The sequence below is a fragment of the Calypte anna genome, chromosome 2, assembly GCF_003957555.1.
Source record: "Calypte anna isolate BGI_N300 chromosome 2, bCalAnn1_v1.p, whole genome shotgun sequence".
Classification (NCBI taxonomy): domain Eukaryota; kingdom Metazoa; phylum Chordata; class Aves; order Apodiformes; family Trochilidae; genus Calypte; species Calypte anna.
The window spans coordinates 78,791,609-78,816,473 of record NC_044245.1 but is presented as its reverse complement, the minus strand read 5'-3'; the positions used below and the strand labels follow the sequence as shown (position 1 = coordinate 78,816,473).

The 24,865-nt window shown below is 38.0% G+C and overlaps 1 protein-coding gene across 1 annotated transcript in view; it reads right to left on the bottom strand.

Moving 5' to 3' along the window:
* Nucleotides 1-24,865, bottom strand: part of CTNND2 (catenin delta 2) — a 522,813-nt gene that overhangs the window by 113,359 nt on the left and 384,589 nt on the right. The window contains exon 11 of the mRNA XM_030444848.1: nucleotides 9,259-9,442. Within this exon, the coding sequence (XP_030300708.1) occupies nucleotides 9,259-9,442 (184 nt within the window). The remainder of the gene's footprint in view (nucleotides 1-9,258; nucleotides 9,443-24,865) is intronic.

Below are 24,865 nucleotides of genomic sequence, written 5' to 3'. Positions count from 1 at the left end.
CAAACAAATTGTTCCTGTAAAAGCAATTAAAAATCCCCACACCATTCCTGTAAATCATGTAACATTTCAGTTCAGAAAATGCATAATCATGTGACTTTCCCCGTCCCCAAATTCAGCGCCAGACATCCCATTAACAGCCACTCTCCAGCTGATTTTGTTGGTGGATCCTGTGCCTTTGTGTGCATTAGTTTGTCCCCAGTAACCTCTCCAACCTAGTGACAGAGAAGGGTGATTCAATTGAGCCAAGGTGTGGGCTAAGGAGGACTTTGCTGTTTGCACACAGATGATGTTGAGTAGAACTCACTACCCTGGTTACATCATTATCCTTAGTGTGAAGGTAATAAAGCTGCCCCTTAAATTTATCCCAAGGGTTGATTTTCCTTTGTGCACAACAGATAATTGTACAAACTCATATATGTTTCTTTCTGCCACTTGGTCAAGCAGTAGGTGAATGTAAACAGAGTAATTACTCTCTGCTGTGCTCCCTTCATCACATGGGCTAAAAAAAGGATGACCTCCCACCCCCAGCCAGATTGCTAAGGAAATATGAGATCTTGCTTGTTTCTGTGGGATGACAACACTTAAATACTTCAGAGGTCACCAGCTGTGCCCAGGGCCAATGGTCTACCCATTGGCTCAGCAGCTGGGAGTGCAACCAGAGTGCAAGCACAGGTAGGTAACTCTAACATGTGAGTAACAGCCCAAACCACAGGGGATACTGTGGCATTTTTTACATTTGCATAGATTAGAACACAATTCTTCTTAGAATGATTCCAGCAGCAAAAGACAACAGGTATCTGTCAACATCAATCAATTTGACCAGTCTACAGAAAAATGTCCCCAACAAAAATTAATTATGTAAGGTCATACCAGAAAATTGAATAAGTATTTTTTTAAAATAAATCCTTTTATTTTGTTTTATAATACGTTTTTACTTCATTAGGGGATTAAAAAACCCAAATACACCTATATTTTTATATGCACAATACTTTCGTGATTCTATCTTTTGAAACACTTTCTAAGTATTGTACTTCAGCACAGAGTAAATCAGATATCATGATGGATGAATGACAAGAGGGGAAGAGGAGGAGGTTCTTTACAATGCTATTGTCCTTCAAGAGAAAATGCTGAAGCTGTAACCAACTAACTGTAATAGATGGCTACCTGACAAAAAGAAATGAGCTCTGAAAGTAAAAAAAACTCCACTAGGATGAATGCTTCAGACCTACTTTGTTACTGAAATTCTCAGTATGTAGTGTGCAATCCTAGCTAGTGTGCAATCCTAGCTAAAAATACTATCAGGCAGATGTTAAATGTTTTTATATAGTAGATGCAGATACAGTTAAGATAAAGGATTCTTTTAAATTTTTCTTAAAATAAAATGTGTTTACTCTTTCTAAAGGAAATTTTTTCAACAGTAATACAGAACCTGAAAATACAGTATGAAGGTTATTTAGGGAAGGCAATAGGAAAAAACGGCTAAAACAAAAAAACCTCTTCATTCAACTCTGTTTCAAAGACAGAATTCTTACACCCTGTCTGCCATGACAGAAGTTTAGCACAGACTTTGCTGGAGGAATATCCTCTCACCCTGTTCTGTTGTTGCCTCTCTGAGGCACTGTCCCCAAGGCTGTGTGTGCATCAGTGAGCTACAGCTGGAAATCAGTATCACCTTGCATCTGGATTTGAACCCTCACACTCTGTGTGAGTGCTTGGTTTTACCATGATACCTTCACAATGGATAAAACTGAGAAAATTCAGTTAGTTACAGGCATACCATGCTTTCCACTTCACCATTTAAAAAGTCTCAATTTACCCCCAAATCAACCATATACTTTGCTAATCCTCTCAGAAAGGGGGAAATTAATTGATCGCAAATAATGGACTTCATCTTCTTTTCTCAAAGTGCTCTTAGTAGCTTACCCTCTCAAGGAAAAATGTTATAGAATGCTGAACCTCCTCTATGGAGGTGTGCAGTGGCAACAGGAACACAAGTTCAACACTTGCTGGGTGAAGTTTCACAGAAGATGACATACAGAAATTAACTGCTGCTTTTCAAAGTCTTCAGTTTGGGCGCCAAACTGACTGTAACCTTATCAGGCTTGGCAGTCTGCAGCCTATTTCATCACATAGCCCAAGAGCTGTATTTTTATTTATTTGCTTCATCAGGAGGCTTCCTGGGAAAATATTTCCAAAACAGATAAAAGCAACAAAGTTTGTAAGAGTGGTTAGTAGGGACTGCAGGTCTTAAGGCTTTGGTGCTAAGGATATTACCGGAGAGAATTTCTCACCAGCTTTTAGTAGCTCACCAACTTGCAGAAGTGTGGAATGCCATCAAAGCCTTCTCACAGCAAGAGACTTCAGCACTGGCTCAACTTGAGCTGCTGGCATTAATTACTCTTGTCCTTGAAGTGAGAGAGTTCATATGCCCAAAATGCTCTGAAAGGGGGTGATAAAATGTTTACTCTGTGATGCTGGCTGGCTTATCCAGAAGGATGAAGCAAGCTCAGTGTACTTCAAACAGAGATCTCTACTGAAAATCCTCAGGCTGAGTGAAGAGACCAAATGATCTTCTCACTCCTAGGGGATGTTTCTTCAGATATGGAGCAGTCTGTTATAAAATAATGACGGAAAGCTGCAGAAGTATGCTCTGCCTTTTCTGTGCTATGCAGGGCTGTAAGTTTTCACATGTTCCTTTTTCATATTGCCTAGTAATGCAAACAGTTTTAAGAGGAAAAAAGCTAGTTAATATACAAATCAAGGGATAAGCACCAAGCAACTTTATCTTTACCAAATATCCTTTTAATATCTGGTGGAACTAAGTGGCCATAAAAACTCTGGATGATTATGTTTCTCATTTTTCTTAGGTAAATAAAACATTATCTGTTGTCATCAGGCACCATGACCAAGGGAGATGCTACAGAATTGTCACAATCAGTTCTTTTGTGTTGAGACAAATATCTGTGGAGCCAGACTATACTACTTTTTCAAAATACCTATTTAAAAAGGACTATTCAGGATGCTGGATAGTCAGCAAAGCAACAACAGAAGTATAATCTGGTTCCCACCGACACCTGTGGCCCTTGTGATTAATTCTTTTAAATGGACCCAGGTAGCTGAGGTAGAATTGGTTCCATTTCTTCAGCTTTCCATGCAGTGACTGCATGTACATGCTGACATGCTCTAAAATACATGTGTTTTGCCACACAGATGTGGAGACTCTTCTCAAAACAGCTTTGCAGATGGCCAGTGAGAAGGAGGCCTCTTCTAGTTGGATGGGCTTGGTGTCAGCCCAAATCAAGTCAGCAGGCCACAAAGATTCAGACCATACTTTATTCCAGTGTCTGCCAAGCTAACACTCTACTGTTCTCAAATGAAAAAAAAAAAACCAAACCAGGGAATCTAAGCCCTTATACAACACAATTTCACATCCACAACCTCTGACAGAAGTCAACGTAAATTAACACTAGCTAGTCATGCAAGTATGATCAGACATTACATGGCCCCATAAGGCACTAGTTAAGAGCAGGCATTCAATCTGAAAGGAACTGAAACCACCAAAAGCTGGAAAAGTAGTCGGTCATTCAAAACATACTTGAGATACTCAGCATGTCCCTAATGCAAGGCTGGGGCACATGGTAAGCCATTCAGCTCAAGTGGCACCAGTTGATAGTTCTGCCATTGTAACTGAGACTAAGAATATTGTAAAGTACTGAGGCACATTCATTTTTTTCATATGTGCATGGATAACTTCCAGCAACAGTAAATTAGGAAATCACAGGAGGAACACACACCTGACATAGCAACAAGTAAACACTTATAATTCTATGACACCCAGTTAAATTATTGGTTTTTTCCTTGAAAAAGCCACATGCATTCATTTAAAAGAGAATAAAAGATCCTAGCCCAAGAATAGGAACCAAATTTCAGCTAGATACAGAATTAACAGATTCTGACACATAGGTCCAGTACTTTGAATTCATATACAAACATGAAGCCCCATTGAAATATGGACAAGTTTCCTTGTTTGCCTAGGGATCACTTAGATAGTATTTTGAAGATGGATGGTGACAGATCACTTTTTTACTATCTCAATGCAAAATCAATGCACTGGGAATTCCTTCTGCATCTAAAAGCAGATTTAGGCAGAGCAGCTAAGCATCTTTAATCACATTAAATGATGAAGGCAGGAGGTACACCGCTGAAGCTTGTTATATATATTTAAACACAGGAGAGTAAAAAGTGTCTGGAATTATCCTGTATTATTTTTCAGAGCAAAAGAGAATGCAAAAGGCACCCCATAACATCATTAAAAGCCAAAACAAATAAAGAAAACATTTATGGTTGAGATTTTTATCAGCTTGAGACCAGAGTGAAACTTCCAGAACAATGAGGAATTTGTTGCATCAATTTAATAGGTTGAAGTAAAGCTTTTACCAGAAATGCTGAAAAAGCATTAAACTTCAGTGCTATTTGAATACTACTGCTGTAATTAATACAGTATGACCTTGTATAAACCTTATAAATGTGTTCATGAATATGCAGAGTGGGAGTAGCTGCACTGTCAAGAGAAACTGGCGTGCTTAAGTATCTGACACAGCTACATATTTAGTTCTGTTGGTACTTCTCCCATGGGTATCTTCTGAATAAAAATATGACAGCAGCAATCAGAGGACACTGATCTATTAACACTGAAACCTCCCTTTCCCCTCAAATATTAACATTAGATTTCTATTCTGGTTACATTCCTGAATGATGGCAGCATTCAGTAAGGAACACTCTCATAGCTTTCAGAAATTCGCCTCCGAAACTTTATGTTTTACTGGGATGCAATCACTGTGGCATCCCAGACTGGTTTATAACTCTTTTCTGGACTGGACCTTCGAGTTTTTTGAGAAGGTGAAACACATTTCCCACACAGACCGACTCTTACTGACTTCCTTACTGTGACTTTTCCCATTTGGTTTTGGGATTAGAATCTGGCTGACAGCAGTTTCACATGAGCCAGTGAGTGTTTCAGTTCTTTTGAATATACATTTTTCATAGCTGATGCCAATGAAACCAGCCTTCCAGAAAGTTTTCAATTGGGGTGCCTGAAATTAGGCACTGAAACAGGTTTGCTGGAAGGACTTGTGACCCTCTGTGAGACCCATGCTTGGAGCATTTAATGAAGGACTGCGTACTGTGGAAGGGACTCATGTTGGAAGAGTTCATGGACAACTGTCTCCTGTGGGAGGGACCCCATGCTGGAGCAGTAGAAGAGTGGGAGGAGTACCCCTCTCCCCAGAAGGAAGGAGCAGCAGAGACAATGTGTGATGAACTGACCATAGCCCCCTTTCCCCATCCCCCTGTGCCAGCAGGGAGAGGAGGTAGAGAAATCAGAAGTGAAGCTGAGCCGTGGAAGAAAGGAGGGGTGAGGGGAAAGTATTTTAACATTTGGTTTTATTTCTCATTACCCCACCCTGATTTAATTGGCAAGAAATTAAACTGTTTTCCCTAAGTCTGCTTTTGCTCATAATGGTAATTGCAGAGTGATCTCTCCCCGTCTTTATCTTGACCCACAAACCTTTCAGTGTATTTTCTCCTCCAGTCCAGCTGAGGAGGGGAGCAACAGAGTGGGTTTGGGGAGCACCTGGTGATCAGCTAGGGTCAACCCAGCATTGTCAGCTTGACATTTCAGGTAAAAACAACATTGTACAATGTACTCCTGTTGATTTTTAAATTTCAGATTAGGGATGGTAAATCCTTCACTATAAGCAACTGGGATTCCAGACATTCCCTAATAAGTAGAAATGTATCAGAAACTATAAACCAAAGGCACAGTATTTTCACAGTACAGATAAAGCAGTCACAGCTAAGTCAGACTTTCACAGAGCTTAATGAGGTAAGGTACCAGTATCTCAGTGGGGAGCCAAGTAAATTGGGTGATTACTTTTAACACATGTCAAACTGAGTTATGGCAATTTATGGAAGATGAATATTAAGATTAGATTTCTAAGTGATAGTGTATTTAGGGCTTTGAATTATCTAAACCGATTCAAACTACTCAATTTATGTAAAATTAATTAGTACAATATTTTATTAAAGCTGTTTTATTTTTTCCAATCACAAACGTATGCAAAATGCATTTTGTAAACAATGTCTTTAAGGAAAAAAGACAAGAAGAGGAAAAGCAGGTCTGATGTTGCTGCCATCTTTCATATGATTTAATGCTGATTTCGGCTGGATTACTGTTTGATTGGAGTTAAGACTTAAGAACTTGGTTAAAAATTATAATAAGCAGAGAAGAGTACTAAAAATTATAGTTTAGGAAATTTCTAATTGAAAAAACAAAAACTCCTCAAGAAACTGCAAAAAGGGAAGATCAGCAGAAAGAAGAATAATTCATGAACTGCAGCAAAAAACCACAAAACAAAGATCTAACTATTCCTATATAATGGACATTGCAAAATATTTCATAGCACTGTACATGGGATGGACTGTATTAAAGCACTTCTCAGATAATATTTAAAGTTTTCATCAATTAATGCATCATAAAACCAAAGGCACTGAACTGAATCCCCCTTCCCCCAGTTCCTTCTGGCACATTTGCTAGTATTTAACCTTATGTAATGCAACCTAATGTCTCTGAAATCTGTTTATAGTACACGTTCAGACACAGCTATCAAGTCTTCTGAACAGCAGTACTTTTCCTATGATACTGAGTATCACCATTGACAATCCTGATGTTTCTGAATTTTAACCAGTGTCCCTTCAATAAACAGCTCTAGCAAAAGGAAAAAAAGAAAACATCAGAGGATAACCAAACAGCATCTTAGAAGAAATTCTCCCAACAAAGATGACAATGAACTTTCCATTTATCAGACAGACAGCACTATATCTGCCTGCAACCACATTATACCTTTTTTATTTACATTACCTTCCTTGCCAAGTGAGATCTTGAAACAGAAATGTAAGGCTTGTAACTGATCCCACGTAAAAGAATGAGAGCTGTCCAGTTTATTGAAGTGGAGGGTATTTAAGGAATGGTAGCTAAGGTACTACATGCACAAAGCATGCCCTACACCCATAATCTCCATAGTTTTCTAACTTTCCCAAAATGTTCTGGCTCTGCTAAAGAGATTAAGGGGGATGAAAATATTTAAAGAAGATGAATGAAGGCCAAATAAGTATCTGAAGCCAATCGAGAGAACAAAAGGATGCATATGGGAAATAGAGAGGGTTTGATATCAGAAAGATATTAAAGGGTCATATTACAGTTGAAGAACCTGGGTTTAAAAGGAAGATCAACCTGCTCAGGAAAGCCACTTGAGCTGTTGCTACAGCTAGCTGGGAAGGACTGAAGAAACACAGTAAGCACAGTCTTCTTCAGGCAGATTTGAGCTTATTTTGCATGAGGTGACCAGAAACCATTCTGCTATGACAGCATACCATCAAGCACTTAGTAGTTAGCCTTGCTGCAAAGCAGTAGGTGTTACATCAGGCAAGGTGCCATCCTCATGTGGCCACAAGTCCTCAGGCTGACCCACAGTTCAGGCTACAGTAAGCTCACATCAGTTTCCAAATGGGCATGCACATACACTCACAAAAAACCCACAACAAAACAAAACAAACAAGGAAGAAAGATTTCAAGACCAATGTGAAAAAAAAATTCATCAACTATGAGGTAGGATGAAACGAAGTTTGCAGGATCAGGGATGGACACCAGTCCCTGAGAAGCAGTTGGGAAAAATCCACAGGAAGACAGAATTTATGGTGTGGGAGACCAAAACTGGACATGCCCACCTAGGGAAGGGGCAGAGTTACAATGGACACTTCTTTCAGGGACTCATCTTCAACTGAGACAGGTTAAACATCAGATTTGTGACAATTACAACATGGTACACATCTTTACAGGATGAATTTTGTCACTGTGATTGAGTAACTTATTTTCTAGTAAGTTGAAGATAATGCAAGCCAATTATACTAACAAACTCTTTTCAAAATCAATAAAACTCAGATACAAATGGCTAGGTTCTGTCACATATCCCAGTGTATGCTGATATCCACATACATTAACCTGAATTTAAATCCAATACAAGTATATTTGCAATATGGAAGTTATCACCTTTTATATTTCGTTATATTCTGATTACATATAAACAATCAATAATGATTATTACTTTTTCCCTTAAACTTTTCAGATACTACTTCTGAAAGGGAGACAAATCATTTGATTAACCAAAAGGTAATGGCTATAGACAAGTAAAAAATACTGTTTTTTTTCTTTGCCTCTTAATATAATTTTGTTAGTTAGTTATTTGATGGATATCTACTTTGGATGCAGCATCCAACATAGATTGTATTACTATACTATTTACCTAACAATTTTTCCATGATGTATGGAAAAATATTAACTGATTTATCTTCTTTTCTCTGAGATAAGTTACAGAATCTCCAATAAACAAGGAGAGAAAAAAAAACAACAGTGCTTTAAAGAACTTGCCTAATAGGTTTGTATTATTAATATTTCAACAAAACAATACGGATTGGAACTCAAAAATTGCTATGACTTGATCCTCCTTTTGCAAGGCTTTGTCAGAACAGAAACTCTTCTACTTATGCTATTTTCATTCTCACATCCAGAGTGATTTTTAGGAATGGATAGATTATGTTACACACATAAGTGCACCTTGGTGTTATATATAGAAGTTTGGCACACAAATATAAGTATAAAAACATACTGTATTTGTTGAGGATTTAAGTATTCTAGTCATACAATGTAAAATCAATTTGTCTCCTATTAAAATCCATTTCTCATCTTCACAGAGCAGAAAAAGAATCTACTTCATGTACTTATTGTAACTCCAGCAATGGCATCTGGAAGCCATAAGGCATGTTGCTTTTTGTGCGCATCTTCATTAGTTTTTGTGTTCATTAAGTTGGGTGTAATAGTGAGAAGGTATTGACTTCACTTAAGCAGCTGAGGAAATTTACAAAAGAAAAACATCTGTAATATACAAGCTTGGATGAGGAGACTGGTCAAAGCTGTTATAACAAGAAGAGAGGAAAACCCATAGTGGCACTTCTAGAGATCGTTTTTTGAATGGCCCGAACCTTATTTTCCAATTTCTACCTTGAAGTTTATAGCACTGAAAATCATCGTCTTTGCTGACACACACAAAAAAGCATTTACTTTTTACAAAAGAAAGCCTGAGAAATACCAATTCACGCCAAAGGGAGATGATTAAGTCAAAACAAATGTTTTGCAGTACTCACCTTAGGCACCCAGTGGCATTGCGCAGCACCTGTGATGAATGGAGTTGTATTTTATGATCATCCTGGAGAGGAGAGTTTTCCCATCCAGAGTGAGGGATGATCACGGCATTGGTCAACACTGTGAGGGCATCTTGGATGATTGGCATTTTCAGTGCATCACAGGAGGATAGATTCCAGAGAACTCCTACAAAAAAAGTGCAAATTACTAATAATTAACAGTTCTGCACAAAAGACTGATTAGGTTTTGTTTTGTTAGAAGCCAACAAAACATTTCACAGCATTGGTATGCTTAATAGAGCTGTTTCTGTCAAGAAAAAAATGAATACAGTCACTGAAACACTGAAAATTTCTCAGAAGCAAACTTAAAAGCTGAGCAGCTAGTTACTATCTAGGGCCCTTTTAGCCTGTGAACCACACATGGAATGAAGGAGTATTACATGGATGTTATTACATGGACTTCAGATTTCTTCCTTCTCAATAAAATTAAGATAAATCAATAGCAAAAATACATTCTGATTTATTCCAAGACCATCACTGCTGCTAAATCCTCATTGAGAGAACAAAACTCCAATTCTGTGATCTTCAGTGTAATGAAAAGTAACTGTCTATGATAGTTGGTAGCATTCTATTAAACGAGCTTTCAGCAAGTATTTTTTTTAGTTCATAAATATTTTACTATAGATAATTACAGAATAGTGCCATTTTGCATAGAAACAAAAATTATTGTTACAATGCACAAGGAGATTTACAGGAATTTAAACAAACAAACAAACCCTTTTTCTGTTAAAATCCATAATGTGGCAAAGAAAAGGAAGAGCAATCAAGAGCCAAAGCCTTCTGAGCACAACCACAAGGATCAGAGACACTGCAGATATGCCATACCAGAGGTAGGAAAGAAATTGTTGGGGGCAAAAAAACCTATTTTCCATTCCTTTCTATGTATTTTTATATTTGCTGGAAAAGATCATCTTATTTTTGTGCTGCACTAAGGAGTCTGCTGCTGCTAGGCAGCTATGCTCTGAATCACAGAATCACAAAATTGCCACAGTTGGAAAAGACTTCTAACATAGCTATGTCTAACCATCAACACCCCCCTCCCTAAAAAAACTATCCATGTATCACCATGCCCACAAAGATCACGTCCAGAAGTGCCTCATCTACATGTTTTTAAATACTTCCAAACTTCCAATAGTGATTCCAGCACCTCCCAGGGTAGTCCATTCCAAGGCCTAACTACTCTCTTGGTAAAGAAATGCTTCCTCAGACATAGTCAGAACCTCCCCTGGTGCAACTCCAGGTCATTTGCTCTTGTCCTGTCATTGCTCACTTGAAGAGGCCACCACCCACCTCCCTACAACCTCCTGTCAGGTAGCTGTAGCGAGCCATAATGTCTCCTCTCAGCCATTACTTCTCCAAACTAAACATTCCCAGTTCCCTCAGCCTCTCCTCATTGGGCTGTTTCTCCAGACCCTTTCACCAGCTTGCTTGCCCTTCTCTGAACTCACTCCAGCACCTCAATGTCCTTCTTGTAGTGAGGGGCCCAGAACTGAGCACACTACTGGAACTGCAGCCTCACCAGTGCTGAGTACAGGGGCACCATCACTTCTCTGCTCCTGCTGGCCACACTGCTCCTGAAACAAGCCAGGATGCTGTTGGCCTTCTTGGCCACCTGGGCACACTGATGTTTCATCTTCAGATGGCTGAAACCAGCATTCCAGGTCCTTTTCTGCCTGGCAGGTTTCCAGCCACCCCTCCTCAAAGCCTGTAGTGTTGCATGGGGTTGTTGTGACCAAAGTGCAGGACCCAGCACTTGGCCTTGTTAAAACTCATATTGTTGGCCTTGGCCCACTGGTGCAGCCCGTCCAGGTCCTTCTGCAGAGCCTTCCTATCCTCCAGCATATCAACACTCCCACCCAGCTTAGTGTTGTCTGCAAACTTACTGAGGAAGCACTCAATCCCCTCATCTAGATAATTGATGAAGATGCTGAACAAGACCAGCCCCAAAACGGAGCCCTGGGAAGCACGGCCGGTGACCAGCTGCCAACTGGATTTAGCTACCAGTGTCCTCCCAGGAGCAGCTGGAAGAACCAATCTGACTATTTCTTCACCACCACTTGCCACCCTATCTCCTCTTGCTTAGAGTCCAACCACATTCCTTCCTGCTTTCCTTACAACACTGATAGTAGCCTGACCCCACCTAGCCTGCCTAACCTCAAAAAAAATGAGTTTCACCTTTTGGTTATCAAGTCTTGAACTGATATGGAGCAAGATTATTATCATCATCACATATATGAGGTTATAAACGTGAACTCTACACTGTGAAATACCAAAGTGAGTGGTGCTGTGAGGAAACTGCTAAAAACCTTACAAACATAGACTCAGACATCTATAAATATAAGCAGCAAGAATACGAATTGCTCATGGCTTTCTTTAGCATTCTGTGTTTTGAAGGAGAGGCGTAATTAACAGAAATCAAACTATGTTTTTTTGGGGGTTCCCTTTAAAATTAATTATCTCGATGGGGAGACTGAGCTATATAATTTCATGTTTTAATTACTCTATATGGAAATGTGTGCAAAGATATGTATTTTAAAATAAAAATTCTGCTTAGCATACTAATAAAAAAATGCACCTCTTCAAAATAATCTGTTTGTGGTAATCAGGCAGAAAATGACAGACTTTAGCTACAGGCCAAAAAAAGAAAAAGAAGAATTTTTTTCTATTAAAGAATTACTTTTTTAAAGGGAAAAGAGTCTTTCTTTTTAATTCTGTTCTGAATGCCTTTATGAAAAGAAATATCATATTTAAAGGAATAAAGACCTTCCTAAAGATATTTACACTTGCTCTTCTATAACCTATTATTGGTAAGCTTTACTGGCGTATCTATTATTCCTGAAATATTTAGTATTTTGCTGCTTTTAGCCAGTACAAACAATGGGGTTGCCTTTTTTTAAACATTTATCTAGGCAGGTATAAATGATGTGCATGGCACAGAAGCAGAGAATCAGAATGCAAATCTTTCCTCCTCCAAGGTCCAATTCAGTTCTTAAGCAAGACAATGTGTGTTGCTTTTTTTTGAGAAGAAGCAATATTTTGGAAGTGAAGCAGAAGAGAGTGCTTTGATGGCAACAAAACAGTACTCTGGCCTTCAGGGATTTGTGATGTACTGGAAAAGCAGATGTCTAGCAAAATGCTTAAAAATGTGTATGTTTACACTATTTTATATTCGCTTTAGGTTCTTTCTAATTAAAAGTAACTCACATAAACATCATAAGCTGCTAATCAGCAATAGCTGAGATGCCCAGAAATATTCTTTAAGCCCTTTCTTAAGGGCCCTCTATCTAAAATCCACTTAACACTCCACATGAGCTTTTGCTCAATAAACTGCCATAGGAGCAGGTGAGTTCCAAATTACAATAAAAAACTACATATGCACCCAAGAGCCAAAAAACCAGGCTCTGGTTTCACTAACTAAAACTAAACCTTTGCAGTAAAAGGATAACTAGGCTAAATTAGCTGTTCTACTTTCTCTTAAATGATTATAAGTCAAGCCAGAATCAAGCAAATTGGCACTGCACAGTTAGCCTGAAACCATCTTTCAAAGTTCTTCCACCTCACACACAGTTCTAAGGAGTGGAGATAATTTTCTTTTATCCAAGAACAATGTGTTTTATTTACTTTTAAGCCTTTGAATACTACCAACCACATTAATGAAAAAAAACAATTTTATTTTGACAAGATATAATTTATTCTCACAAGTAGTGAAGTCTGCTACTTGCTGAGGCTGGCATTTTAAGTGCTTCCTTGTATCCATCCTTAATTAAGGATTTGCAATTACGAAAGGGCACTGGCAATTCACTTCCCATTACTTTTGCTGAGGATGACCTGCAGCTAGATTTATGTGGGGTCTAAGAGGATGATCCGTTCCCTTGACATTGCAAGGGGAAGTGATGAAAAATTAAATTTTTTACCTGAGGCACCTTCCATTATGGAGCTACATCTTCTCTATATGACTGAACATATTTTTCAAGCATGTATGCATGAGATGCCCTTTAAAACGATACTAAAAAGCTGGTCACTGATGTAATTTGCCACCTTACCCTAAAAGCCCTTATTGAATTGGGTTTCTGAGCACAATAAGCAAGTCTGGAACAGTCTCAGAGATGCCTCGACTGTCTGTAAATAACTTGTGCTTCATAAGCTGCCCACTGCACAGAAGGAACCAGACTCAGCATGCCAATGATTCCTCAGGAATTGTGGACCCATCCTGCTGTATATGTATTAAAAGAGAGCTGTTAATCCAACAACTCGGTGGTCCAGGTCAACAGTTCAGGATCCATAGACTGAATCTTGGGAGAGAAGGGAAGTAAAGAACTCATCAATTCACTGTTGAACATCTCCTTCTCAGTCACTTGTGTTCATACTATCTTACCTCCTCCTTGGTTTAAGGTCATCTAGAGTAGGCATTTTCTCCCCCCATATGCAGATCACTTTAGGTCTTCTTTGGCGCTTCATAGGAAGAGAAAAATAGCTACACCAGATTGATCATGTCTATTTGCAGGTTGATGCTTTTCACCATTTCATGTAACAAACTGAAGCACACAGAATGAATACCTTGATAATCTCATTTTGAGTTTGAAACTAAGGAGAAAGTGGTAGTAAAAACATTCAGCTGGTTCTAATCAGGAGATGGATTTCAGGTCTGAGTAGCAATTAACTGTGTTGCAGACAACAGATTAAAGACTCTTAGAGGAGTCTATGGGAATGCTCACTATGCAGATACTGCTGCACCAAGTGACAGCTTCTGGAGTATTTTTCAGAGAACATGCATTCACTATGTTCAACAGGTTATTTAATGCTCTAAATGTAAATAATATTTTCTAAGAAAGCCTTTTACAGGTAACAACAATTAAATTTAAAAACTGTTTACAATTTTGGAAACATGTTATAATCAACCTTTCCAAAGACATAACTGTAGAGGTAGAGTTTATAAGGAAAACTACACATAGATCTTAGTTAAGGCAATTTAAGTTTGTTGCCATTGGAAGAGGGAAGTGAGAGAACAGAGAACTGGAAAACCTTTGATTTTTCTTTCTCTTAGCCAAAGAGAGAGAGCTTATCCACTGTGCTTTTAGCTTAGAAACAGCACTGCTTTTTACATAAATCAATTTAAGCTCTTCCAATAGATACCTCATCACTTACCCTAAAGAAGTAAGACAAAGTATTTTAAAAACTAAAATTCACTCAATTTAATGGAGCAGTCTGAGCCAAAAAACCCCATCACTTCTGAATCAGGTTGGAGCTCTAACTCACCTTGATTAAACTCTTCAATGCATTTTTTAGCGTTTTACCTAGAACTGGTACTCACACATGTTCAGTCAGATATAAAACTAGATACCAGAGGAGACACATCATTCCATTCAAAGTTAAGAGAATAGGCATTATACAGGTCCACCCAAAAAGTGTCATTCTGGCAAGACAGCATGTGCAAAATCAGGGAAGTCAAACCAATTATCCAGTGAATGAGTTATTACTACCTCTAATGTTACATATATAAACAAGCCTCTTACAACAACTTAGTCAACAAATATAAATGGAAACCAAGAAACTGCAAAAGTCAACCTTTCCAAAAAGCATTGCCCTGGCCTCACTGCCACTAAGTATTTTAATTTTTTATTGTGCTGCAAAGGATGTATTTAGCAAGAAAAGTTATATGGTAAAAGTTTCAAAAGTAAACAAATATTATTGGGAGAAACAAAACCTTTATTCTTCTCAGTGTCATACATATAAGTGAACCTTTCAATTATACTAAGATTTTGCTAATTTAATATTCTCTGTAAAAATAAAAATCTGTCTTCCAGCCCTTCTAGGCTTTTCTTTTCCACCTGAATTTAATACTTGGTCATGGACCAAGCAGAATGGCATTTGGTAGTGCTTGGAGACTACATCCTAGGAAGAGCAGATATGGTGTTGGAATGCTTTTGTTGGTTATATGCTCAAGGCACATGGGCATCGCAAGGAGTTGCCCTCATGAACATGACAATTAAGATTGAAATCTAAGAGCTAAACACCCTGTGCAGAAGCCAAGCACAAGGGGTCATTTGCTGGAGTCCTTAGGAAAAATGTTTCCACCCCAAGCTCTTAAGTGCTAGGAATGCCATTTGCTGGGTTTTACTGAAGCTTTGACGCTTGGAGCTCCCTGAAGCTCCAATATTGCTCTCTGGAGCTGGATCTGTTCTGTGACAACAGGGGGTGAGTCCCAATGCATTAGAGCAGTTCTGCTGTAAAGATGCTGAATACCAACCACAGCATTTCTCAATATGAAGTGCAGTAAAACTTCACACCTAGTACAGCCATCAATGTGAGGAACAGGAACAGACTTGCTGTTGGAAACTAAAGTGGATGATTTGAATTCTGGCACCTTAACAATTCATACCTCATAAGGCAGCTCCTTAAAAGCAGACGCTAAGTTTAATACTTGGTATAACAGAGAAGGAAGTTTTATCAGTTTTCTTGAAATAATTTTTTATCTGGTTACCGAATTAGTACCTATGAGCACCTTCCTGTAATTCACTTATTTAAATGCACAGAGTGAATTTCTAGCTATGTGTAAGATGACCCAAGAAAAGTACAAATTGAGAAAGAGTGGGTTTCAAAGTTAGAAACTGGCAGCATTTTAAGGAACAGTAAGCAAGGCCAGAGTCAAGTGAGGCTTTCTTCCCCTTTGCAGTCATTCATAGCCTTACAAAAAAACCCAAACCCAACATCTACAGAGAATAATTACTGTTTGTTTTTTAAATTACGAATTTGATCTTGACTATATGTAAGTATTTGTCTACATGAGAGAAGTAATACAAGTATTTCCCCTGGAAACCTAAATTTTCCTTTCTCAATGACCGCTCTTTTCATTCCAAAATTGCACGTAGAATTTTATAAAAACAAAAAGGAGGGACAGATTTTAATACTGATTGCAATCAAATTCTGTCCAAATGATATTGCATTTACTCAGAAAGTCTGTGTTATTCTCACAGGACTGAATTTTGACCTAACACTACAGCTCTCTGCTGTATACTTTTAAATAATGTATAGCTGTGAAAGGAAACTGTCAGAGAAGAATGCTAGACAGTCGGTGCCCTTAATCTTAGGCAGTAGAAGAATTAGCAAAAGAGCTAAATTAAGTTACTGTGGAAAGATCAGTGGTTCCTGCTTAACTGGTTTTCCTAACTGATGAAATTACACTGGTCCTGTGATACTCACTAGACAGACCAAAAGCAATGAATTCTAAGTGAGAGACACAGGAATGAAACAAAGAAACAGTTTTCAACCATAATTTAATCCTAACACATGGCTAATAGCAATCCCATCCCAAATTAATTACTTCTATTAGAAAACAAGGATTTCGAGCAAGGATGTGTATATGAATGGAAATATATTTTTTTCAATGTTAACTTGTCTATTTTATTGAAGAACTTTTTTCTACCACTCAAAATCAAAATGTATTGGTAACCGACTCAAATACGAAAATGCTATACATAAAACTGCACAAGAAGTTACAGTTTTAAGTATCAAACACTTCTTTTCACGAGAACTAATTGGCAGGTTAGTCCTATCTATGAATTTTCCATAGAAGACTTTCCCATTTAGATTTGAAAGTCAAGTGTGGTTCATACATTGGAGATATTCCAGTGCCAGAGAGAGAAGGAGACCAAAAAGGGACCACTTGGTTTTTCTGCTGGGAAGGAGTGTGGTAAACGCATAAATGAAGAGGAAGCAAGGAGAAGGAGGCAGGGCTGTGATGGGAGAAGTGATGAAACCAGCCCTAAGCAGACACATAACAGAGAGAGGGAGACTCCCCTAGCAGGGACACCACACTGCTCCCAATTAAGAACTCAGCACCTCTATAACTTGTTCTGGTCTCACGCATTCATTTCCAGGGATACAGGCACTGCCAACCTGGGGAAGGTTTTGTATTCCCCTTACCAGTATGTACCTTTTTACCCATTACCATATTGTAAGTGCAACAACTTGCATTAAAAATTGGTGCCCCTGACTATTGCTAAGAAAGCAGAGCAAAAGGTTTTAGGAGGCATTGGTTTTAAATCCTCTCTTATATGACTGGGGGCAGCAGGGGGTGAAGCAGTTAATCTGGTAATTCATTAAAAATTTGAGAATAACTCTTCATTAATTCCACAAATCCTATCAGTGTGCTTCCCCGTTTTCTGAGCCAACGTAGTGACAGCATATTGAGAAAAGGGTCAAAGATTGTTTTATAATTATACAGTAAATTGTAATGGATTTTATATCAAATGACTCAGTTTAAATGCCAATATTGTTTGGAGAAGTGTTATCTGCTAGGACAGCATAATTTCTGAAGCAAAATTACACAATTTAGTAAATTACTTTGATGTTTGCCATTACATATGAGCTATAAATAGGATGTGTTTTAAATGGCTCTAGAGATGTTGTTGCCTATCGGCTGGAAATCAGTTTCCCAACAGATTACTGGTGTAAGCTGTACAGCCTTTTACTTCCCTGGTTTGCAAGAAACGGGCTATGAAGATTTGGCATATCATTAAATAACTGCGCAACGGATTCATAGGAAGACTTTATAAAATGCCAATTAATTCCCACTCTGAATTTGTTTGGAAATCACTTGCATGTTTCTAGAAGTGATGACGTTTTCCCTAGGTGATGCTAAAATCTAAAATTTAAACTTTGCCAGACTGTAGAATGTACTGTAAAGTACAATGACATTCCTCCTCACATGGCTGTGCCTGTTAAAGCACCTCTGCTGACTGTGAAATGTCACCTCATTATTCTAGAGAAGTACAAATAGATATTTGAAGTATTTTCTAAAAATTATTATAATGCAATAGCGATTTTTGAAGACTCTCTGTAAAACCTTTTTGGTAACTGATTATTGGGATGAAAAAGCAGAGTAGCCCCTTCGCTCACTACCCATGCCACTGCTATTGCTAGTAGCAGGCCAGAGGGTTTGTGCTACCATGGTGGGAATTCCAAAGTTGAGCTGCTTGAAGCTGTACTGGGGCACTTGGATATTTAGCTTGATTAACTATAGAAATCACTTCTGCAGTCCACATAGCTTCATTTGTTTTGCTTTTGCTTAGGTCTGCATAATGGTGTGAAATAAGCTAAATTTTTTCAGGGTAGAAGTAACAAATAATTTTTGTGCATTCAACAAATCTTTGGTTTCCTTTTTTCCCTATAACAAGGTTTAAAAATAACAGCAGGGAACCATAAACTATTCTATGCAAAGTTTGAGCTGTGAGATGAAACACATGTTTTTACTGAAATCTGAGACTTGCAGATTTGATGGATCTTGGCATTTTACACGAAAGTCTCACTGGGTCACAAAACTTAGGGCAGAGCTTGAAGAATACCTTGATTAAAAGTACCTCAAGTATTGGGAGGGTATTGAACCTCTTATTCAACCTTTGTGAAATGAAGAGGGTTTTGTACTTGAAGAAAGAAATACTGAAGAAACTAAAATATGTAATTCCTGATTCAGCCATTGGCTTCAATCCAGAGTAAACAGATACAGGTTTTCAGCACAGGTTTTTATTAATGTTAAAAACAACTGCTACTTAAAACTTCTAATTAGAAGTAAATTATAACAAAAGATTTAATCATCTTTTAAAATTGACTGTGTTAGGATATTGTACTTACAATTACATCCGTTCAAAGAAAGAGTAGGAATGATTTATTAGAGCTACTAGCCTTCAAATCTCCCTTTTGAATGAAAACTATTTAAAATATATAATCAAATTTCCATGCCTACGCAAGTTGATTTTAAAATCTTACCTTAAAAAGTGAATCTTTTTACCTTAAAAGTGAATCTTACCTTAAACTTATTATGCAAAAATAATTAAGTTTGAAGTCTGTAATCCACCTGAATATGCTTGGAAAGTTCCTAAAAACAGTTGCTTAAAGTTATTAGAGGGATTTTGCTTATCTACAGAGAAGAAACTAAGTAAGAAATGAATGAACGTCTTTTCTTGCCAAAATCAAAACAAGCACTTCTGAAAGATGTGCATTGTGCTAGCAGTGATCTATCTCCACTCTTAGCCTTCCCAGTTTTCTTGACTGGACAGGACAAAGTGATTTGATGCTGGAGGTGAACGAGAAGCTAAATCAGACATCTGCATCTTAAGAGGCATCTGTACACTTCCTGCATCCATCCCACGTGTAGTGAAATGAGGCAATGAGGCGATCAGGTGTTCTTGCCAAGGTGCACAAACGGTGCTCCAATCTTGCTGCCTTTAGACTCGGCTAGCCTTGTTCAGTGTTTCTGCTCCAGACTCAGATAACCTCCTCCCCTCTGGCTGCTTGAGAGTGAGCTGGGCATGCACTCGGAAGCTCATCTTTTATTGGTCGCCCAATCCTGCTCATGGGCAGCTGGGGTAGGCCTTAATTGGGCACAGGAGGGCTTGGCACAAGCTCACGCCTCCCACCTCGTAATTAGCCACACCTGATTGCCTCATTGCCTCATTTCACTACACCACATCTCATTTTTTACCTGCACAATTATGAGCCCCAAATAATATCCAGCAGTCTTATTCTCTAGCTAAGGATACACTGAACCAAACTGACATCAACCATGTAGCAGCAGTATTACCATGATTACACCATCACCACAATTTAAGCACACTGGCTTTCCACACTGCCTGTTTTTGAAGTTTGTGATATCCAGGATATGTATTTGAACCCAAAAGATATTATATCTTTACAATCTCATTTTTCAGGTAATGCAGTGCTGAAATAGTCTCTTTGATTTCAAAAGCAACCTGCTTTACACATTTGTCTTCCAACCTATCTTTTTATGCTAAATATCAAAAGCTAATTAAATTGGTGTTTCACTGGCCAGGGTTCCTTACACTTGCATTTCTCCATTACAAAACTTGAATATAATTAAGAAATGGGATACTTAATATGATCAACACTGGAACAAAATCTAATATAAACCTGCAAAAAAAAAAAAACAAAACATCAAGCTGAAATGCTCTAAGAATGCAACTCATAAAAGAGTTTGATTCTTCTTTACTTAAATCTGTGGGAAAGTCACCTTAGAGTGGGATAAAACACCCATTACTCATTTTCAAATCAAATTTCTAAAGAGCAATAGGGCTACAAATAGTTGCCACCTCTAAATGAAAAGTTTATATCACAATAAAATTTCACATCTGTGTTTACACACTCCAGTAACTAAGCTAATGTCAAGGGCACTTTTGCAGAAAATTATTAAACTGATAAACTGCTTCAAGACCTTAAGTACCAAACAGTCAGCCCTTTGCCATTATATTGTTAAATGATTTACAAAAAAAAAAAAAACAAAAACCAAACCCACAACTAAAACCCACTAGTGTAATACCTTAAAAAGTCCAATTAGAAAATAACACTAAAATATGAAACAACTACAGGTGCAAGATTTTGATTCTGTGAACCCCCAACAGAAGAACTGTCATTGCACTATGAAGTTTAAAATTCTAAAGAGCTGGCCAGAATTAAAAAATTAAAAAACTAAAAACAAGAGTCATAATAAATCTTTCACTGAAGTAAGCCAAAAGGTTAATCTAAATAGAATACTCCCATAAACGGGCTTTAGACATGACTGTACGCTTATTTGCAACTACACTGATTAGCAAAGACACACACAGGGCTCAAAGGAACCTTCTGCAGTGTCTTGACCAACCTCCCAATGATTTATGTACATACTAATAAGCAGTATGTAATCAAAAGGAGGTTTAAACTAGAGGTTACCACAAACCAGATTCACATAAGGATGATAACATATAATTGCTTTTAGTAACTCTGACAGACTATAAATAAGGTTATAAATGCCTCATTATAAACATGTGGCACCTACTAAAAATGGAATAGAAATTTAAACCAGCTACATAATGATGTTGCGTAATATGGGATAATAAAAGAGGCCCAACCAAGTCAAAACACAAACTGGCCCCAGCTGAAATTAAAAATAACATTAACAAATTCGGGAATCCAAAATCTGTGAAGTAAATGAAGCTTTTTTCCTGTCCAATTTGACCATAGATGAAATACGCTTGGACAACTAGTGCTTCTTTGAAAGAAACATTATGTACAAAATGTTTTTCAGATACAGAATATATATGCTTTTTGATTCAGTGACTAAAAATGTGAATGATACAAACTCCATGCTGGTCTATCTATATATAGTATATGTATATCGTATTAGGCAGTTTATCATTTTTTAGTTTTTTTCTTTTGGTAAATGTCATCATTTTCAGAATTTCTAAATTTTCAGTAGACAACAGTTAAATCTCTGAAACCTTAATGTTGACCAACTAAGCAGCAGGCTGGCTGCCATGCCAGGAAAAAACAATTTCCTCCCGTCATTATTTACAGTTATATTTCTTTCTAATCGTGTGCTTTGTAAAAGTGGATCATTCACTTTTACCTTCCAATCAAATCTGGTATATAGTTTGAAAACTGTTGATACGACTATATAAGGGGCCTCATTAAATGGAGCTGTTTCTAATTCAGCTAACTTATTTTTCATAGGAAGAAACTGTGGCTTTAGTTGTGATGGATTTTATTTGTCAAAATGAGAAGAATAATGGTTTAAAGCACTTAATCTGAGACAAGTACCCAGTTACCAGGTGGAACAAGGAGCCAATGCAGGTTGAATCTAGTGACAGCTGCTTGATCTCACCTTCTCCACAAGGCATCAAGGGGATTCTTGTGTTACCTTTGCTAACACTTTACATTTTTCATGTCACTTTTTTTTCCTGATAGTAAAAAAAATAGAAATAGTGCTAAAATTGAATTTTTTGGAAGGGCTCATAATTAACTTTAACTCAGGAAAAGCAAGGGAATTACTAATCAGCTGCTCGTCATTATTAAAAATTGAAAACATTTTTCTTTACCATCTGCAGGATCTGTGATAATTTTGTACTGTGTTCTTGTCTATTTATATTTATTAGGAAAGTATTAACATTTAATTACTTTAAAATAGAAGGCTTTTATTTTTTACTGCTAACAGGAGCTACCGTGGAAACTAATAGCATAGTGCTAGGGTGAAAAGATGGCTAAATTAAGTACAGTGCACCCAGCTTATACTGACTTCTTTTAATTTACAGACCTATGTGAAACAAGATACTGTAATTCAGATTCTCTTTGACTCTAGAAATTATGAGAGCCCGTAGGCCATGCTTAAATCTCTTTTTATCAGAGTATTTCACTTACAGATAAATGCCTATATTCATCGGTATACTATTTCCAACTTCTTGTAAAGACAAGTGATTGTGGAAGTGCTTCTCGAAGAGTAATCGTTCAAGATATCAGGATATCTTTCAAGATATATATTTCCTGTGTATTATCACCATTTAATTTCATAAGAGGCAGGCAGCAAACTTCAGTCACGGGTTCTGCATGTGAGTTGGCACCAAAACCATTAGCTTCACGTGAGAAAACCTTGAAGACATTATCACTTTGCACTAAGACTCAGTTTACCCAATCAAAAAATTTGAGCATGGTAAGGTTCCTAATATTAGCCTGAGTCATCTGCTAGCAAGGAGGAGAAAGAAGAGATAAAGGAAGAAGTGAAAAACTCTGTTTCAGAGAGATTATGGCAGAAAGAAAACTCTGAAACAAAGAAAAAACCACAAATGGCACCTAAGGCAATCCTGACAAACAAGGAGCTACTGGGGTAATCATCTGGTCTGCAGGCTTAAATCCCCTTCCAAAACTAGTCTTGAGATAGCTGGAAATTGAAATTATAATCTCCTTAGAAGAAGAAGCAAGAGGAAAGAAAAATGTTTGTGTTTGAGGAAGGAACTAATATCATAACTTTTGCTCTGGAAGCATGTGCTTAACCATGCTTGTTGAAGGCAACTGATGCTTTGCTTCTGTTCAGAGAAACCGAGCTGCTAAAAAAATCTCCTGTCCAGATTTCTTCCCTTGCAGCTAAGTGCCTACTCAGAGTGATTCAAACCTTTGCCTTGTCAGATTTTTGGACATGTCATTTCAAGTTGTTCCTCATCCATACAATGAGATAATTGCACTTCCCCCCCTAGGAGAAGCCCTCTGAGGATAAATGCTGGAGGAGGATTTAGGGGCAGCACTGACAGAGCCTGTATGGATTCCTAAGGCAGGAGTTTGTGCCCTCTCTCAAAGCAACAAACAAGAACAGCTTTTAAGGAGACAGGATGAACAATCAACACAAGACAGAAAGGCTCAAGGTATTACGTTTACTCCTGTAATACATATGCCGTTATTTTCTCTGGACTCTCTTCAGGTTGTGGTGGCACTACTGAAATAATTACCTTCCTGCCACTTTAGCTTGGAAAGGCTGACAGGAAGCAGGAGGAACATGTTCTGTTTTTCTTTGTGCCTACCACCAAGCTAAATTCTTTCATTCTTTAAGAAGCTGCTGCAGGAGCTATCTTTCCTTCCCCTGAAAGAATATAGAGGGGAAGGAATTTAAAAGGGGCAGCAAATGAGAACTGATTCAGAGCCCGCTTCCTAAGAGCTGAAAGATGAGAGGTGCAACTACAAGCCTTGTTTTTGAAAGAAGCTTTGCAGAACACTACCACTACCAAGGCTGCATTTTCAAAGCAAGAGCCAATGATTTGTAATCTGAAAGGCACAAAACCTGGCCAAAGCAAGCAGTGGTGTTCTGGAATGTAATGACTATTAAAACTAAAAACCTCAGTATGAAAACAGGCTCAGGAGTAAAATCTTGAAATACCACTGACTTTGATTCCATTCTTCAGGGTCACCATCTTGCTCTGCTCTCCTTTCATGGACGTCCAGCACTCCTGATGCTTCCCATCCCTGGGAGATGCAGCTAAGCACACACAGGCAGGTTACTGCCTACCACTGGTTAGTACCCACTCCTCAGCAGTTATCAGTCTGGGAGCGTGCTAGCACACACATCCTTTCTTTCTACAGACATTCAGGAATATTTAACAAAATACTGCGCAATGGAAAGAACGTAATCTGTAGCTTAGTATCTTTTCTTTAAATAGCCTAACAACATGCATTCCAGCTACAGACAGCATGATTAGTGTCACTGGCACTGCTAAGGTGTACTGCTGATGTTCATTAGCAGTTTGCCACTTACTACTCAGAATATATAGGCAGAATGTTCCCTGGAGCAAGGACACGGACAACATAACCAAGAGACAAACAAGTATGTTGAATCTGAAGTGGTGCTTACACTTTATTAGATCTGTCAGTAATTCTGTCACTCAGCAGGATGCAACACCCAAGCTCATGTAATCCCGCGTCTTTGCCCCATTAATCCTGTCTAACAAGTATGAGGTGATAGGTGGTGTAACTAAGGAAATAAAATTAAATATAAAAATCTAAATTTAATAAACACCATGCAGTTTATTGAGATGCCCTCAAGGAAGGAACCTTGAGTCAGCCAAAGGACCATAATTTTATCACTTGTATCCTAAATGAGGCCTGACCACAAGGGGAATTTTTTTCTGTGGAAGCACAGATGATAGCATGTGCTCTGATGCTTCTATGACAGAAATGAGAATTTTTCTTATGTAATATAGTAGGACAATCATTATGGAAATACAGGCATTTAAAAATAGGA